General features: G+C 31.7%; 3 protein-coding genes across 3 annotated transcripts in view; 2 read left to right on the top strand and 1 right to left on the bottom strand.

Moving 5' to 3' along the window:
- LOC106102944 (acetyl-coenzyme A synthetase) overlaps positions 1 to 8,945 on the top strand; it is a 15,783-nt gene extending 6,838 nt beyond the window's left edge. Inside the window, exons 3-9 of the mRNA XM_013282569.1 lie at positions 459 to 698; positions 954 to 1,069; positions 1,356 to 1,548; positions 3,856 to 3,989; positions 6,755 to 6,944; positions 7,077 to 7,266; positions 7,727 to 8,945. Of these exons, the coding sequence (XP_013138023.1) occupies positions 459 to 698; positions 954 to 1,069; positions 1,356 to 1,548; positions 3,856 to 3,989; positions 6,755 to 6,944; positions 7,077 to 7,266; positions 7,727 to 8,163 (1,500 nt within the window). The 3' untranslated portion in view covers positions 8,164 to 8,945. The remainder of the gene's footprint in view (positions 1 to 458; positions 699 to 953; positions 1,070 to 1,355; positions 1,549 to 3,855; positions 3,990 to 6,754; positions 6,945 to 7,076; positions 7,267 to 7,726) is intronic.
- Positions 8,946 to 10,505: 1,560 nt separating this feature from the next.
- LOC106102580 lies at positions 10,506 to 14,931 on the bottom strand. Its single transcript, XM_013282109.1, has 8 exons — positions 14,825 to 14,931; positions 14,279 to 14,384; positions 13,002 to 13,172; positions 12,620 to 12,917; positions 12,233 to 12,433; positions 11,302 to 11,467; positions 10,957 to 11,084; positions 10,506 to 10,696 (listed from the first exon to the last, which is right to left on the bottom strand). The coding sequence occupies exons 1-8, from the start codon at positions 14,843 to 14,845 to the stop codon at positions 10,573 to 10,575; spliced, it is 1,215 nt and encodes a 404-aa protein (XP_013137563.1). The 5' UTR covers positions 14,846 to 14,931; the 3' UTR covers positions 10,506 to 10,572.
- A 717-nt stretch (positions 14,932 to 15,648) lies between these two features.
- On the top strand, positions 15,649 to 17,767 carry LOC106102571 (surfeit locus protein 1). The gene is made up of 5 exons (XM_013282098.1): positions 15,649 to 15,973; positions 16,113 to 16,234; positions 16,394 to 16,591; positions 17,046 to 17,219; positions 17,459 to 17,767. Exons 1-5 carry the CDS (start codon positions 15,803 to 15,805, stop codon positions 17,673 to 17,675), a joined length of 882 nt encoding a protein of 293 aa, XP_013137552.1. The 5' UTR covers positions 15,649 to 15,802; the 3' UTR covers positions 17,676 to 17,767.
- Positions 17,768 to 20,152: the final 2,385 nt, after the last annotated feature.

Here is a 20,152-nt window from a genome sequence, read left to right as displayed (position 1 = left end):
AAAAAAAAAAAAAAAAAAAAAAAAAAAAAAAGGTACTCAAACATTATGTGGATAGGAGCTATATAGTTGTATTTATCAAGGTAAATATGTCATATTAAATATAGTTAGCAAGGTTAGCCGTTGTCATGGTGATAATATCTAACAGTAACGTACTTAACCTTAATTCATATACATAATTGATGTTGGCCGTCACAATAATGTTAGCAATGACTTTTCCTCACTCCCTTGAAAACGGATCGATTTAATTACAGCAGCGAATAGGGTATAATAACAAAACCAATCGATTATTGTGAAATAAGTTAATTTTTAGAACTATAAAACTGTTCTAAAGTGACATGGCCATTTAGATATTTAAAATAGCTTCGAATCGGAATGATCGATTCGATCGAGAGTCAAATCGACCGATTATTCGGTCGTAAACGACTATTAATATGTTTGTCGTTATCCATTTCTCATAGTTCGCCGGTTTTTCGTCGGATTCATTGGCGGAGCGTATGTCCGACTGCAAGGCCAAGGTGCTGGTGACAGCTGACGGTGCTTGGCGCGGCGAGAAATTGCTTGAATTGAAAAAGATTTGCGACGACGCTCTGGAAAAAGCCAAGAAGATACATAAGCATAATGTTGCGAAGTGCGTCGTCGTGTCTCACCTCGCTCGGGTGACGCCTTGCGGAACACTGCCCCATGATCTCCGCACTTTGGTAAATTGTTATTTGATGTAACACCCAATTTGTTGTTTTGATCGTAAGTTTCCACTGCTTAACCACCTGTTCAAAAACATTTCTTTTACTTTTCTGTAAGAATAATAGCGGCTTTATTATATTTTTCTGAAAGTCTATTGTCTTTGGATACAAGGATTTAAATGTTCCTCCAATGCAGAATTTTAAAATAGTCGTACGAAATGGAATACTATAAAAAACTGTACAAACCGTTTGAATTATTAAATATCACTTTAGTACAACTGGAACGAAGATAAAGATTTGTGGTGGCATGAGATTATCGAGTCGCAGTCGACTATCTGCCCGCCGGAGTGGATGGACGCTGAAGATCCACTCTTCATGCTGTACACCAGGTACATACATATAAACATACATGCAATATAACACACTAGCTTTCGCCCGCGACTCCGTCAGAGTGGAATTTAAAAAACAAAAGCAAGTAACCTATGTGTTCTGCCAGAATATCCTCTACGTCTATGCCAAATTTCATCAAGATCCGTTCAGGCGTTTAGACTACACACTCTAGCAAACATCCATCTAAACTTTCTCATTTATATAAGTAAGATTAGATTTTTAGTTATCATTTAGCTCAGTGTTACATGTATTGTAGAAGCTTTGTTTATATTATTTTCGCTATAGCGGTTCTACTGGCAAGCCTAAGGGGGTTCTGCACTCCACTGCCGGTTTTATGCTGTACGCAGCGACTACTTTCCGCTATGTGTTCGATTATCGCGAGAAAGATATCTACTGGTGCACTGCCGACGTGGGCTGGATCACTGGACATACTTACGTGGTCTACGCACCTCTGGCAAATGCTGCCACCTCCGTTATGGTAAGTACATTCGAGGATTTTCTACTTATTTTCATCATATAAACTTTTACAATATTATTACGATGTTAATCATAATTTATTTAAACTGGGTTGCAGGATTAAGATTTAGGGTAGCTTGATATTATTTGGAGCTTTAATAAGTTTAAAAAAAACATTTTAAATCCTTTAAGGCAGTACTTGTATAATTTTACTCTGCTTTTTTTCGTTAACTAGGTATATATTTGTCGTCAAGGGATTTGAAATGTGACACCAGACATGTGACGTAATATAAAATCCAACATTTGGATAACCTTTCAGACTATTAACAAGTGATGTAACACTCATTGAATACAGTATCCTCATATAATGGACGTAGTTATTACTATTATAGTTTAGGTACTACTCTAAATTCCGTCAACATTTGTTCGCAGTTCCTTTTGCGTAGAGGATGTTAAAGTACAACACTTCCTCAAGGTTACTTATTAAACAACAGAGTGTTATTTTAAAAGCAAGTCATTCAGGTGTTTTAACTAAAACGAAATGAGACGGGAAATAAATTAAAACATCCGTTTTTAATGAAAAGTACGGTTAACTGCCGCAGAGTTGAGATCACTGAAGACAATCTTTGTATGTTTTGGACATTACCAAGAGGGGAAGTCATGGGTGGCCAACGAAAACCATGAAAACGTACATTCACATAAATTTCAATGAATTCTTGTTTAAATTTTTCACATGAGGCAAGTGGCCCCTCAACACGTGTGGTCGGCCCACACAAGTCGCCATTATAATTTCCTTTTCGTTCAAAGGTTAATTGTATTCAATTCACAATGGTCAAACATTTAACACGGAATATTTAGTTTTAAAAAGACAAAGCCAACTATATTAGGTTTTGCTTAAAAACAATTTTGTCGCAATTATTTCAAACTAGCTGTTCCAGTGCGGCTTCACCCGCATGAAATGATAAAATCTTTATTTTATTGTTTACATTTGTCAAATTATCAATTACAATTGTCAAAATGACATGACATGATGACAACCGTGCTTCCTTGATGTTGGCAGCAACTTATGGTCTTTTTCCCACATTAGGGTTTTTATCTAAAATATTTACCCCCTAAGTTTAATATCGTGAAAAAATGTAACCTAAAGCGTGACGTAAGTGTACGGCTTTTTATTAAAAAGAGAAATATTCAAAAATATGCTGTAATTGCTGACATCTTAGGCAACAAAGAAGTGTGTGTATACGCTTTATTATAATAGTATAGATAGAATGAGAGGGACAACGATATTTATGTGAGAGTTGGCAAATGGACATCCACCGTTAGTTAGCACTTCCTACTGACCCAGTGGGGTAATGTTATTCGCATGTCTGAATGTCACGCAATACAGAAATTGGTAGTTGTGTAAAAACATTTAAATAGTTTTCATTTAAAGTTACACAAATAGTGTTTATATATATATGTAGTTTTTAGTTTAGTTATTATTTCAAGTGTTAAATGGTTAGAATCAGATAAGACCTAGATTACAATAGGTTTTCCGTCACGATTCACCTTCAAGATGACCTTGCTGTTTTCTCAGAGAAAATATATTCAATACATAACGATATGATATGTCGCGGTTAGATTGTGAATTTTGCATTTGTTCACACAAATGGACAAAACATATTAACGTAGATTTATTACTACCAATTAGTAAATTTTATTTATCCTTACATAATTAAAATGTTACTTTACTATATAATACATGTATTTTATAATAGTTTATGTTATTTGGAATTTATATATGTTTAAATTTATTCGGTTGAAAATAGTCACGACTTTTATTTATAAAAAAAATATTAAAATCATGCGATCTCATTCAATATATGATATTAATTTCATAACTGGTCTGGATAACATAACCTATTGTCGTGAAATGTTCGGATACGTTTTTTGTGTTTTTTTATAAACATGATTATCATTTTTGTTTTCCTCAATTATTCCGTGAGTGTTAAAACCTTTGTTTCATAACAACGAGGAAATAATTACAATTTTCAGTTACGTTAAAAAAACATTACGAATATACTTTGACAATGTACATAAACAAAGGACTTAATTGTTTTGTGAAAAATTGTAAGAAAAAGACAAGTGAAATCATAAAAAAAGAATAGCTATTGTTATATGGTATTCTGAAAAAAAGTTTTTAACATTTAAATATTATGAAAATTTAAAGTTTAAAAAAAAACGTAGATTTCATCTATGGTGAATTGTTTTAGTTCGGATTACATTACATTAAATACCGTGTATGAAGTTGTTGTATTAAGCAATGTGCTGAATAATTTGTGTTTTCCAGTTCGAAGGTACACCCTTCTACCCCGATAACGACCGATACTGGTCTCTTGTGGAGAAGTATCGCGTCACCCAGTTCTACACCGCGCCCACCGCCATCCGGGCCCTTACCAAGTTTGGCGACGAATACGTCAAGAAGTAAGTTAATTTAAATTAACATGTCAAAAATCTATTAAGTTTCTGATTATGAGGTTCCCAAAATTATTTCGATAAACAGTCTTGTAGAAGCTCCAGTTTTATTTGCGCCATAAAACCTCAATATCATTCTCGCCTGCACATTAATTATACTAATTCTAAATGAGATTCTTCTACAGAAGAGCAATAACTGCAAATCTAGAAAAAAAACTCCAATTTTTTTCTAGACACTACAGTGGGCTGTTGACCTACAAGGCCCAATTTGGGTTAAATGTTTTTCACAAGCTTTGTTTACTTTATAGCAATACTTTTCGCTTTTAATTTCAAAACGATCAAATTTGTCATAACATGTAAAAAGAAAGTAACATTTATAATAATTTACTTCAAGATAAGTTAGCTATGTTATGAGTTAAGGTAAAGAATTCGCGTAATAAGAGACCACTGTAATTTAATAGTAACATCTAACAGTTCTGAGATATATCTCAAAGAGATTTAATGCAAATTGTAACAATGAAAAGTTTGAAATAGACAAAAAAATAGTTGAAAATCAATATGACGCGTAATACAAAATCTATTCCTATTGAATTCGGATTAAATTTAAAAATTGCGATTATGCTAGTATCTCATAATTATTAATCTCATTCTATTTAGCTTAATTAATAATTAAAACGACCTTTTATGTTGGAAACGATTTAATTTTTTTATACTTATAACGAGTAAATGTTATAAGTAATTGTTTACATCCATATTAGTTACGGGTGAAACAATAGTTTCTTAATTCAGTAAATAACATACTCGATATTAAATAATTTTTAATTAAAACTATCGAGGTTTAATATATTTATTGTTTTCTTGTTGCTTTTGTTTTTTTTATTAGTTGTTCAATAACATTGACTTCAGTACATTTGTTGCTCTATCTAGTCATATGCAAATTGATTACACATGTTAAATTAACGTATGCGTTTTACAACGTTAAAAACTAAATAATGTTAGTTTGAAACTTATATTACCTAGATGTTTATGTATTGAATAGCTTTCGCCCGTGACTCCGTCCGCGTGGAATTAAAAAAAACAAAGTAAGTAGCCTATGTGATCTTCCAGATTATCCTCTACAACTACGCCAAATATCATCGAGATCCGTTCAGCTGTTTAGGCTACAAACTCTCAAACATCCATCCATCTAAACTTTCGCATTTATAATATTATTTAGATTGTAGTTAAGATAGTATAGTAAAATAGTGGAATGTATTTGATTTTTTTTAGTTATTTCAAATCATTGATAAAATATTACGGATCATTGCTTGCAATAATCTATGGCAGTACTCTGTCTAAAATAATAGTTATAAATGTATATTAAATTAGCTGATTTAACAAATAACAAAATTCCATTCAATATTACGTAAATATTTTACATTTAATTCCTAACTAAGTAGTTCATTAACTCGAATTTATTCATGCGGATGATGAATGTACATAGGATAATAAATTCTAATAATAACAATTGGTGTACTGCTACAATTTGTGCTGTGTGCAAACATTCGTGATATTGCAAGCGATCTAAACGGGGTCATTGTTACTTGATATAATCATTAACTCTACGTTCCTAATATCGAATGATTCAATTATCAACAACCAATACATTGAATTAATCAGAAACTATGCTGGGATATTACTAGCTTTTGCCCGCGACTTTGTTCGCTTGGTATTAGAAAACATACGAACTATATAAATAACAAAAAGCTACGTATCCCGGGAACCGGACATTTCTCAGAGATGAACCTTATCCCATATGTACTTCAGACTTTGTTTTATATCTGTGCTAAATTTCAATAAGATATGTTGAACCGTTGCAGAATGATCGAGTAAACATTAAAAAACTAAATTATTGAATCCCACGGGAACCGTAACTATTCACGGGATAAAAAGTAATCAATATGTTCTTGCAGACTATGCTCTAAATCTGTGTCAAATTTAATGGAAATTTGTTCAGTCGTTTAGGCTACAAACGCTAACAAACATCCATCGATCGTAACTTTCGCATTTATAATATTTATATAACATATTTATATATTATTTAAATGTGATTTAACCTGGCTAAAAATAAGTTTGATAAGGTAATGAATTTTGGAAATACAGTTTATTTTAACTTTGGCTCGATCCCAAAGCATATTTAATATGTAATCAATTGTTTGTACATAATTTTATACGCTCTTTATTAGTGTTTATTTTAAAATGCATACGCTAAATTAGTTGTTAACTTACATTAGCGTAAAATATCGTGCGAACATCAGAATAGCCATAGCTATGAATAAATATGCAAAAGTATCCAATTAATTTTAATTGATCAAACATAGCTAATGGGGTTTATAAGGTTAAAATATTTTAAACTAATGGCCTTGTATACCATAATTTAGCTCTTCAATATCGAGGCAAGATTGAGATAAACACTATAGACCTATTTTGAGACTTAAAATGCGTCTTGTTTAATTATTTCTTACATAATTTGGTTACGTACTTATTTTAATAATAAGAAATTGTACTTACGTAAGACATAAGTAATGAATGGCGCATTATCAGATCCAGTGTTAAAGTTTGTAGAAAGAAGTATTTTATTGACCCCTCCTTATGCAAATATTACGTAACAATGAGTTTTGACCCATCCCCTTAAGAGCAGGATTCTCACGACTATCTCTATTATATTATTTTGTAACGGTTCTTTTTTTAACTTGTAATTTTTCCAAGCGATTTAAAATTTTTTCGGTATCCAGGCATAACATGAAGTCACTCCGAGTGTTGGGCAGCGTTGGCGAGCCCATCAATCCTGAAGCATGGCTGTGGTACCACACTATGATAGGCAGTAGCCGTTGCTCGATTGTCGATACTTTCTGGCAGACGGAGACTGGAGGACATATCCTCACTAGCCTGCCAGGCGCAACACCCATGAAACCCGGCGCTGCGGTCAGTTTAACAAGATATTCTGAATATTTCCATTATATGAGATTATGAAGCAAAAAATCTGTCAAATGATTATATATTGAGTTATTTAATTAAATGATTTGATTCAAGTTAAAATGATTACGTCACTTCCAGGGCTTCCCATTCTTTGGTGTCCAGCCGACTTTGCTGGATGAGAACGGCAAAGAGATCGAGGGTCCCGGCGAGGGTTACCTGGTGTTCTCCCGGCCCTGGCCCGGCATCATGAGGACCCTGTTCGCTGACCATGACCGCTACGAGAAGGTCTACTTCTCTAAGTTCCCTGGATACTATTGCACTGGGGATGGTAAGTGTTGCCAACTGTTATTCAGATAGAACTATTCCTTTATTACAAATCTAACTTTTGCCTACAACTCCGTCCGCGTGAAATAAACTTACAAACATACGTAATTTGTTTAAATAATTAAAATGTAAATTACTATTCCACGAATTTCAATTGAGCTGAATAAAGAAAATAATCATTAGTTTGATGTAAACAGTGCGTAACAAATTAATTCTAATTATTTTTTGCACTTACACTTATATATAACTAGCTAGCTTTCGCTCGCGACTACATCCGTGTGGAATTAAATAAAAAAGCAAGGAGTCTTTGTGTTCCTCTATAGATCTATGCCCAAATTTCATCTATATCTCTTAAGCAGTTTAGGCTACAAACTCTAACATACATCCATCTAAACTTTTGCATTTATAGTATTATGATATAACATTCGATATTAACTAAGAGCGGCTATACACGGACTGTTCAGGTGCCAAACGTGATGAAGATGGATTCCTTTGGGTGACTGGTCGTATAGACGACATGCTGAACGTCTCCGGCCATCTGATGTCGACTGCTGAAGTGGAAAGTGTGCTTACTGAAGAGCCGCGTGTCTCTGAAGCGGCTGTCGTATCCAAACCTCATCCGATCAAAGGAGAATCTCTTTACTGCTTCGTTATTCTCAACGAGGGAGCGGAATTCGACGCTGAATTAGTAAACTCCCTGAAGAAACGTGTCAGGAACCGTATTGGGGCATTCGCCGCGCCTGATGTTATCCAATATGCTCCAGGATTGCCCAAAACTAGGTCTGGGAAGATTATGCGCAGGATTCTGAGGAAAATAGCCCTCGGGGAAAGCGACATTGGCGATACTTCCACTCTCGCTGATCCATCGGTTGTTGAGGAACTCTTCAAGAACCGACCTTAAATTATCAAAAATTTTAAACCGTTCGTTAGAAATGTTCCTATTTTGTTATTTTAGGTTAGCTGAACGCACTCGGTTTTTTAGGTTTAATTTTTAGGTTATCCTCAGTGATTAAATTGAGCCTAATTGTTTGCAATTTCATTTGTATTATTGGTTTAATAGTTTTAGATATGACTTCAAAGATATTTGAACAGCTTCCTAGTGATGTTTGATAGATATGATTTAGGTTTTTTTAGCTTGTATATCTTGGATATCGCACAGAATAAATAGAATTAATTTCCTAAATATAGTTTCACGACCGCGCAACAAGCCGTCCTAATATATCTTGCATCTTTGAAACGCTAGAAGTAAACTTGCTAAATCAAAGGCGAACGCCTCATTTATTTTTTATTGATTTTTTAAATATGCCTCTCCGTAGGAGTTCAGTGCACCTCATAATCAAAATTATCACAAAATGTTATATAAACTCGAAAACAAACGCGATTCTGATTATTTCATTCATATTTTGATTTTTTTATATGTTAATTTTGTATGGTGCTTGTATTATTTATTGTGTTACCGTGGGTTTACACAGCTATATGTTACGGCAGTAGGAACTCATGTTGTTTTTTTTTAATTTCGGAGCATTTCGATCTTGATGTATAACCATTCCATTATTGTAAGTGTTAGAAGTAAGACATAAACGTACGAGTAGTCGCAGTTGCAAGTAGAATTACTATTAAAAATATGCTTTATCAATGTATCGCAGATTATTTTTTAATTTGAATTTTCGAATTTATTTGTTAGTGAAATCGAATTGATAATTTTTTAATTTGTACGAAGTACGCTACCATTTTAATTTATTTTAATTTTTTGTAATATGTTTTAAAAAATTTGGGTGCATGTATGGTTTTAAGTTGGTTTTAACGGACGATATTATATTTAACTTGAAAAACATTTCCCTGGATACGTATTCGATATAAAAACCAAAGGGTAAAGAGACAAGGCAATTACGACTTGTCATATTCGTTAACTTAGATGCTTAAATATATTGACTTAACCAAATATTACAATTAATTCCTGTACTATCGAAATACTTTTAAAACATGTAAACCGAATGTATGTTTCTGTACAAGTAATTCGATAGTGAAAACCCACATTTAATAAAAACCAGTGAGTGGTAAGAACATTCCTGTCCCACCAAATTGTAAATTGTCTGATGACAATCCAACGTTTATACGTTGTAAATATTATTATTTGATGGAAATATCGGTTTTTCTTCCCTTATCTCAGTGTATATCAGCCAGTGGTGGGACAGGCCTTTAAAATTGTATTCTTTTGATGTTTATTTTAACGTTTTTAAAATGTTAATTGAAGTCGGGAATAAATGATAAATGTTGACGTTTATTGCACTAACGAGTTCCTTATTGCACATCCCTTTACGAAACATTCGCTCTCTTATAATTATCTAATATGTAAAAGTAGATATAAGATTATTATGTGACTGTATCTAAATAACATATCATTAAAAGTGATATTATAAACAAATTGGTTGGCAATTCATTTGATCTTTAACACCTTGAGGACTCTCTGAATACTTTTCTAGCAAAAAAATAAAATTACGTTACAACTTTAAAAACATTAGAAATCATTTATCTATCTAACCATTATAATAAAGCGTAAACACACTTCATTGTGGCGCAGGATGTCAGCAATCACAGCATATTTTTTAATAATTCTTTGTTTAATAAAAAGCCCTACACTTACGACACGCTTTAGGCTATATATCTTCACGCCATTAACCCTTAAATGTATGATGATGCATTTATACGTCAGTCTTCTCATGTGTGTTCTGTTTCTACACCCAATAGATTTTTTTAATATTTTTTCTTTATTTTTTTCCTTGTTTTATGTTCAATTTATTACCCGTTTCAATTTAGGGTATTTAAAAAGAAAAAAATCATGCATTTAAAGGGGGTAAATATTTTGGATAAAAACCCTTATGTGGGAAAGAGACCATAAGTTGCTGCCAACATCAAGGAAGCAAGGTTGCCTGGTTCATCATGTCATGTCATTTTGACATTTGCAATTGATAATTTGACAAATGTAAACAATAAAATAAAATTTTCATAATTCTATGCGGATGAAGCCGCACGGGGATAGCTAGTTGTTACATAAAACAGTAGCTTTTTTAGATTCATTTCTTTAGTTGACTAACCTTTATCTTTTACTACTTAATTAAATTACAAGAAACAAGTGAGTTTTACAAATCACATTTTAAACATAAAGTTAAAGGAAAGTGAAAAATATTTTATTTGAATCCAACATTATAAATACATAGAAGGTAAATAACTGATTATCTCTAGTCAAATAAAGATTGTTTTAATAAATCTTTGTCAAAAAAACAACACGAAAATCTAAAACACACACAATTTACTTTGATTTCAATTTTTTAGTTGTTGTTTGTTGGCGCATCGTTTTGAAGTAAAGCCCATAGAAAACGCCAGCAGCGACGATCAAAATTGTCGACAAAACGGTGATGTACTCTGCACGATTTCTGGGAAACAGAAAGTTAACAAAACATACTAAACATTCTAGAAAGTTTTCAATCTTATATCATATAGCCTATATAATTTACTGATATCGTAGTGTTTAATGGCAGAAGAATTATTCAAATCGGTCCAGTAGTTTTTGATTTATTTCAATAAATACAAAAATAGACATTTTTCCTCCTGAAAATATCAGTATAAAAATAAAAATAATAAAAACACTATGGACCAAAAAATGTTATATAAGTATAGATACTCGTTTACTTACTCAAAAGGCGTTCCACAGATGGTATACCAGGTGTCACCGTTTTGAGGCTTCTTACCGCCGACGCAATGGAAATCAAAGTACTTCTCGTCGTATTTATCCGGACAAAAGTACTTGGACTTATATAATGTCTGTGAATATGACAAAAAAAAATGTTAAAAAATTGCAAAATCCCCCACTCATACTAAATGCTATTGAACAAAATAAACTTCACAATGAAAAGCAAGCGTATTATTGCATTTGTAGTCATTTTTTATTTAATCAGTGGTCTGAGTATTGAATTGCGTACATCGCTATATTGCGAATATCGCTTTACAGTCGCAATAGATAGCATTAGAATATTCTCACCTGTCCAAATGGCGTTACTAAACTGGCTCGTTCGTTACAAGGACCAACTGGTTCGTGCAAACCCTTCGATATCTCCTTTTCAGGGTCGAAGAAAACAACAAAAATCCAATAAATAGAGTAATGGACAACTAACTGCAGCATAAGTACGTAGTCGATTGTAGTTAACCTGCAATTAGTAAATTGAAAATCATATATTATGTAAAAAAAAACGCAAAGATAAACTCAACTATTTAAACTGCCATGTTCAGATTCTTTGAATAACAACTTAAGTTGTCGCTAAGTGTAGATCTAGTATTACAAATTCATAAAACTGTACTCAGTTAATACTACAACTCAGAGAATGGCTGATGCGAATAGTTTGAAAAGTCTGACATCAAAAAAAATATATTTTTAAACAAGTTATCGATTATTATAATTTTCAAAATACCACGTGTTGTGTTTGATAGCACTCAATGCTTACGTATGTACAATACATAAATAACTTTTCAAAGGGAACTTCGTACACCTGTTTAAATAAGTACGTAATACATAAGGTCAAACAAAGAATTATTTTTCAATATTCTATAAATTTTCAGGTTTAATTTTCTTAAAAAAAACTCTACTTCACTCTTTCTATATATTTATACATTTAACTTCCATACATACATACATGCATACATACTACATAATTTTCTATTATTAGGGCTTTTATAGTACACCAATTCCATCGATAGCCAGAAAACAGATTCATCGTCCAATTGGCCTTATCCCTTATGGAGGGTCGGCACAGTGTGTGCTGCTCTTCCATACATCTCTATCAGCCGTCATATCTAAATCCACAGCCAGAAAACAGATTATCGTATAACAAAAAAAATATATTACTATGAAGAAAATCTTATTTTATATCTGAAATTAAGAGGAAACAATAAGTTAATAAATACATATTACTAACTTGTCTGTGTTTTCCTTTCGCTTGCTCAAAATTCCGTTGAGCACGATAACGCCGAAGATAGCAAAAAGGAGGAAGAAAGTGACTTCAGAATGGATCTTGTAGACATCATGAAGTGGATGGTAGATAGGCACAAACATTAGCACTCCTCCCGGCATGCCTAACAGAGACGAGATTACGAGAGACTTCCATTCAGCGCCTTTACTGTAAAAACATAATTACTAATTTAAGGGCAATAAAAACAAGGGGATCCTCTAAGCTAGATTTCTCTAAAAGTACTTATTAACCAGCTAAAAATAATGAATTTGAGTACTCCAATAGCCTAATGGTATTGTACACGGTTAGAATACAACTCTGGTAATATTTTAAATTAAAAAGATCACAACTTACCTAGCAGATTGCCATTGCTCGATTTTAGGAGCGAACCATTTCCTACTAACGTGGAAGAAGAAAAAGAAACTTGCAGCGAAAGTAGCGTGGAAGTAATATGAATTCCAAGGCACCCAGTAGTGGCGGTCGAAAATGTTAGGGTCGGTATCATGCCACGTCCAATGGACAAACTTCACGGCGACGATATCATACGGTATGTCCACCAGTACAGTCAGCAAACCAACGGCGAAAGGTTCCGCGTAAAACGGCAAATGGAGTTTTGACAGCGCGTACGCAGCGTGGTATATGAACGCCGGATCTTAAAGTGAATTCAATTAAAAATATTGCACGATATAACAAAATTCGGTAGATTCCTGGTAGTTCTTGAAATTCGTATACTTACATAATAAAATAATGTGCAGAGGTAACCTGGCACCGAGCAATATAATGGGTGTTTGTGAATGCCAAAAGTTATCGTATTCTGGTAAAATGAAATGCCAAAAGTTGTCGGTGAACACCCCGTGTAGGACGGTGCCGAGCCAGAAGTACGGCCATCGACCGCCCTTGTTGAATGCTGCAAAAATAATGGATGTAGAAACTTAAATTGGTGTTATTACGATATTGGTACTAAAAAAGTCATATGTCTCCTTATTTTGCATTAAAGAAAAAGTGATTTTATTGTAAAGAAATATGCTAACAGGTGTCTTTAAAATAAATTGTCCTTAGTGAATATTTGTTAACTTTTCTTAAAGACAATAAATATGAATCTCTTGTGACTCAGTGAAAAGTATGAAGAAATTATCAATTTATTTATCGACGTATTAATTTTAAAGATATTTGTATGATAAGTAATGTTTCCGGCGAACATCCTCAGTGACCTTGAATGCCCTAGACGGAACATTAGGTAGATTTTCTTTTCATATGTTATACTATGTTTTGTATTTACTCTACAATATTTAAATTTTTCTATCCGCTGCAGCTCGCCCCGAAAGTAACATTTTATTTGGATAATAGGACATTAAATGTAAACTTTTTTTTGTATATGAAAGTAAACATATTCACGTATTTAATTTTCCTTTATATTTTGTGTTAAACGGTTTTTTAACACGTTTAAATTGTTACAAACCGCATGTTCATTGTTTGTTGAATACTCCATTACCTTAACTTTTCACAATTTCGTTTCGGTAACATGCGACTTCTCCAGATATATCGATAAACCATACTTGTGATTGGTAGTTAGTTCAATATTCTTTTCCTTATTTTGTGCTATCCCATCTCTATCTAAATTATCTCTCTATCTCCCTCTAAATATTAATTCGCTAGCTTTCGCCCGCGATTGACTCATCGTGGAATTAAAAAATACACAACTAAGTAGCCTATGTTATTCCAGACTATACTCTACGTCTATGCCAAATTTCATCGAGATCCGTTCATTCTTTTAGGCTACAAAGCATCCAAGCTTTCGCATTTTAATATTAGTAAGATAAACAACGAAAGGTAAGTCGTAACGAATTAATGAGTGGGATTATAGCCATTGGTAGACTCAAAAATACTTAAATTTTCATATTAATCGCTTTAAACACTTTTGGAGTGCATAAATTTTCTTAGAACAAAACCTGTTTCTCGATTGCAAAAATTGGTATGCTAAAATAACACTTAATTTTTTGTATTACAACTTACCATGAATTAAGGTAATAAGACCGGCTATAATGTAGACGGCCTGTGATATTATATAGGTAGGTTGTGCTGCCCATAGTTCACTTAAATTATTCGTTTGTATTAACCACTGAAAAAAATATTAAAAGAATAAGAATCCTTTAGTCTGACATTAGCGCAAAATTTAAATGTGAAATTTATAGGTATATATCTACAATAACATTCCTTTATATTATTAAAGAGCATAAAATAATCGCATAGCAATTAATATTTCAGATATCACGGTAACTAGATGGGCGAAGTAACACGTGGAATTATTAGCCAAATTAATTTATCTATAACAATTTTGAGTAATATTTTTATCAATTATTTAATCTACATCGATCATTTTATTGATATAAATAATTCGCACATTTTAAATTAAAAACAAAAACATTTTTAACTTTCGGTAATAATGTTCTATATTTAATTTTGATGTTATAAAAATGATCAAAGAAGTTAGATATAATTAAAGAAATATCAGTTTATTATTTTTCCAAATGTTTTAATAATCAATAATAGATTACGTACCTCAACGATAGTGTTTGCCATGTTGCGGGCTGCGGAACGACTTAATATCAACTATACTACTACAACAATGTAATACAAATGTAGATATGTAGTGTTGTAATAAATGATGTGTTAATACGTCAGTGTATGTTGTATGCTTATCTTAACAATTTGTATCGTTTAAAGTAACGTTCTTTTTATTTTAACTTCAAAAATATAGAAAGTTGGTAAGTATATTTATGGATATTTCTTAATTTAATATATAGTAATATTTAACCTTACTACAGATTTATAGTGGAATAATAATTGACCTTGACTTGTCATTTCTTTAAAGGTTTTAATAACTGACAAGTCAAGGTCAATTCTCATTTCAAATCAAACGTTCAAAGTATTTTTACTGACTACATAGTCAGTCAAAGTAAAGAATATTTGATTTTTGCAACTTAACCTTTTAGATTTAGACTAAAGTGATCAAGCAGGTTGATAGTAGCAGTTGCAGGTCGCAAAGCTCTCGTAATATTTTTTCCAAAAATGAAAGCGAAAGGTGTACCTTTCTTTTAAATCCGGCACAAAGGAAGACTAAAAAGATTGTGACTACATAATATGGCTTGGTCCTTTTTCCTAACCAAAATTTACCTAATCAGTTAGGTAAAATTTTTTTTAATTTTTAAATTTTGATAACTAGTCAAAGTTTCAAGTCGCTAGTATTTTTCAATTTTTTTTGATAGGCCTAACACCATAATTAATTTTCACATGGTGCTTATTTTATATGTTTTAATTTTGTCTATGGATTTCTTTATGACAGACATGTCATGTGCGGGTTGACGTATGACGTTTAATTTAATTTGATCGTTGATCGTTGTTGTCAAAAGTTGAGCGGTAGCTTAGGCTAGAAATCTGTGATATATGATATAATCCAGAATAAAAAGCAATATTTATCGAATTAATGATCGAGTGATTGATACTTTATCTCATAAATTTGATTTGTATCTATTTAAAATGCTTAATACTGTTTTTAGAATATCCCAGAATCTTAAGAAATTAAGTCAGATTAGCTGTAGAAGTGTGGTAATAAAATTTGTTAGACCTAATACAACTTACACAAATGTATTTAGGTCACAAAAGCAGAAGAAAGAAGAAGGCGGAGAAGCTATAAAATGGATTCTACTGGTATGAATATTAATTTTCCTTAAATAAATTAGTTTTACAAATTCATGTAATTTAGTTAAACAGTCAAACTTTTTTGTTTATACAAATACAATAGAACTGTCTTACATGAGGTTTATTTCATTTATATGAATATTTCCAGATGATTCCGGTGACTTCGTTTGGTCTTGGTTGCTGGCAGGTGTATCGCCTACAGTGGAAGTTAGAACTAATTGATATGCTGCAAGCCAAGTCTAACTCTGAGCCAGTGGATATGCCAACCAAGTGAGCTCCATTATATCACCATTATTTATACAAATATTGAAGTTTCACATGTGTTGGGTATTCAAATACTTACAGCCTAAACACAACCCTTTCAGTGCCACTTTCAAGATCACTATGTTTCTGTTTCATGCGAGAACATTCTATTCTATTATATTTTAGCTTTGAGGCACTCAACAATATGGAATTCCGGCCAGTCAAAGTTCGAGGAGAGTTCTTGCATGATAAAGAGATTTTAATTGGTCCTAGAGCTTTGATAGAAGAAAATCAGTCATTGCCAAGATCTGGATCTCTTATGTCGGATCCTAAGAAGAATCAAGGATGGTTGGTGATTACTCCATTTAAAATAAGCGACACTGGGTAAGGCATTCAGACCTTTTATAGCAGCCAATCTCATAATCATGCAAATATTATAGAAGCGAAAGTTTAGATGGATGAATGGATGTTTGTTTATTTGAAATTGCAAACTAAATAGCTGAATGGATTTCAATGAAATTTGGTATAGATGTAGAGGTCAGTCTGGAAGAACACAAGGGCTATGCACTTTGGTTTTAAATTCCATGTGGACGGAGTTGTGGGTGACAGCTAGTAGAAAATATAAGATATGTCATTTTTATGGTACAACCAAACCATTGTTATCGATGAATGTTTGCTTTTCTGATGTGAATTTTTAGAAGATTTTTAAAAAAATAATTTAAGTATCAGAATTGCAATTGAATGCAACTAAACTTGATTAACAAAAGATGTAATATTCTAGTCCTTTTATGCATGATAATTATTATTTGATATTCTTCTGATATTTGTGACCTTTTAGTGATATAATATTAGTGAACCGAGGTTGGGTACCTAAAAGCCTTCGACCTAAAGAAAAACGTCAACCATCCATGGTAGAGGGTGATGTTGAACTAACCGGAGTGGTGCGTTTAACAGAGAGTCGTCGCCCGTTTATGCCCAAAAATCATCCGGAAAAAGGATCTTGGTTTTATAGGTGAGGTCACAAGTCATATTCTTATTTCTGTAGCGACTTTCATAATTTTAAGTCTGAGGAATTTGTGCATCTTACTAATATTTTAAATGTAAGTGTTTAGATGAATCAATATTTGTTAGGAGATATCTCTAGGGCTTAATGCTTGATGTAATTTGGCACAGATAAAGAACATTTGTGCTTATTAATATAGTTTGAATAGTTAATTAAATGGTTTAAATTTCAATTTCATAATTTTCCAGGGATCTACATCAAATGAGTGCTTATTTGAATTGTTCTCCGGTGTGGTTGGATGCGAGGGGCATCCCCGATCCACCTGAAGGCTGGCCAATTCCCAACCAAACACGAGTAACAATCCGCAACGAGCATTTATCTTACCTTATAACTTGGTACTCTCTATCGGCACTTACAGCAATAATGTGGCACAGATATTTTATAAGAAAGTTACCACTCCTATAAATGTGTTCAATTGTAATATGAATGGTTTTGTTCAATTTTAAGATGTGAATTAAATATGATAAGCAATACATATATTTATTAATGAAATTGACATATTTAATTTTTTATAATTTTTAGAGCATGTAGTGATTAATATTAAAAGTTTGAAATATTATTAAAGATTTATTAAAATGTGATTGTTTTTCTTTTCTAATATTAAAAAGAGGAGAGTTGTATTTTTGTATGTATTCGATTCACGTAGAAACTGCTGGGTAGATTTTAAAAACTCTTTCACCATTAGAAAGGTAATTTATCTGCAAGTAACATAGGTTATATTTATTTATTAGTAATGTTTAGCAACTAATTTCTGTACTCTGACGTTAAAAAATCACTAAATTTTAGCTTTTCTCTGCTAACGTAACTATGTTATGAACTTTTAAACTCCACGTATGTTATGTAAGGAATGAAATGAAACACATAATTTTGACACACATTGTATTGTAGACACCGATTACATGTATCAAGGATTACTTCAGGATAATGAAGGTTAGGAAAAATATAGTAATTGAGATCTGTAATTTCACTGTCTACTTATTCTTGAGAACGTAAACTTAATTGATGCAATAATAGGAAATACCCAGATTGAAATGTCTTGTTACTGACAAAAGGTTTCTGTAGTTAATTTGGTCATTGGAATATTCATGTGTGGATTTAACAAATGACAAAGATGGAGAAAGGTTACCTAACTATGTACAAAGACCACAGCTTTATAAAAAAAGCAAAACAGTGGTAAAGTGATCACAGAAAGTTTCTACAAATTAAAGGCCTTTCACAATTTATTATATCATTTCTTTGAACTTCTATTAAAATTTTTTTTTTACAGTTTTATTCAATAAATATGTTTTTTTTTTACATTAAACAAAACTTAAGATAAATAAAATGTTGAATTAGTTGTTAACACATTGTATGGAACTTTTACGCAATCATCTCGCTTTCCGCAGAATTGTCGGATCAGATCTGAAGAACAGTAATTTTTTGTTGTTTTTCTCTCTCAATCCAATACATTAGAAATAGTAAAGAAATATCTAAGATAAAAAATAACTCGTTTTCTTAAAAACCCCTTACATCTTAATAAATTCGAAATTTGCCGATCTTCTAAAAGTTCGCAAAGAATGATTTTTTCAAATAAATTGCAAAAGGTCTGTATCGAAGAATAACATTTAGACATTTATATTTTAAACACTTATAACTATGTAATAAATTTGCCAACTTGGATTCGAAAAAAAAACCACGTCATTCAATTGAGTTCATTTTTTTTTATTTAAATTGGTAAAACCGACTTTGATAATGAAAATAATATAACTCTGTATATAAAAACCAAAAAGAGTCAAATATGAAAAAAAAATCTTGATTTTTGTTTAACACTAGTTGGCAATAGTGTTTTAAAAAAACGTCTGCCAGATTTCAAGTACATTCAGATATCACTAGTACTAGAGACTCATTGTCTAATAAACATGGGTATAAATATAATTTATTTCATATTTATATTTCAACAGCTGTAATTATAATCCATTGAACAGCCAAAAAAAATGTATAATATATATATATATCTTTATTAAATAAAAAATGATAATAATATCGAATAAGAAAACCCACGGTTCCAAGTTTTAAATACATATTCAAAAGTAACAATATCATAAATATAAAACCTATATACAGTTTTATTTCAATCAAAATCTGACAGTTGTTTATTCTTAGAAATATACGACACAAGGCCAAAATTAGTGATTCTTTAGTTTCAAATTATGTTATATTGATATATAACTTAAGATATGAATTTTCGTTGGATCATTTGTATGCAATTACTAATTATTTTTAAGATATTATATATGTAATATTTTTATATACGCCTTGAGGCCGGAATACACTACTGATAAGGAAAAATAATACATAATAAAATCGATTTCCAAAATAAAAAAGTGAGATTTCGCTCATTTTTTTTGAAAAGTAAAAAAAATCGTTTCGAATCGTTAAAAATTTAACCAAAATAAAAGTATTAAACATTTTTAACTAAAATGTTTAGTTGAGTTGAAACCAACAAAAATAAGTAAATAATTGTACTAGTAAATTAGGCTAGTCACACATGACAAACCCGCATATTTCAACTAGTCTTGCTATCTACAATAACTATCTGCGTTGCTTAATCAATAAATTGCACCCGAGTAATTTCCAATAATCATAAACATAATAATTTAAAGGACATCTTTTTTTTGGGTCCACTTTGTTTTTTTACCCTTTAATTTAAATGTTGTTTCAGAAACTTATTTTATCAAAACTGAAGGTATAATACGGTTGAAATAAAAGTAGATGTTTTTATTCATATTGCAAAGAGATAGACATATCAAAAACGTAACTTAGACTGTAAAGGGCGTGATTTTCATATATTCGCCGGTCCAAAAGGATATGAAAAAAATAAAACTTGACGAACAAGCCTCTAA

This window comes from Papilio polytes, unplaced genomic scaffold, assembly GCF_000836215.1.
Source record: "Papilio polytes unplaced genomic scaffold, Ppol_1.0 DF824292.1, whole genome shotgun sequence".
Classification (NCBI taxonomy): Eukaryota; Metazoa; Arthropoda; class Insecta; order Lepidoptera; family Papilionidae; genus Papilio; species Papilio polytes.
Note: the sequence above shows the minus strand (reverse complement) of the source record. Positions and strands in the feature narration are given on the sequence as shown.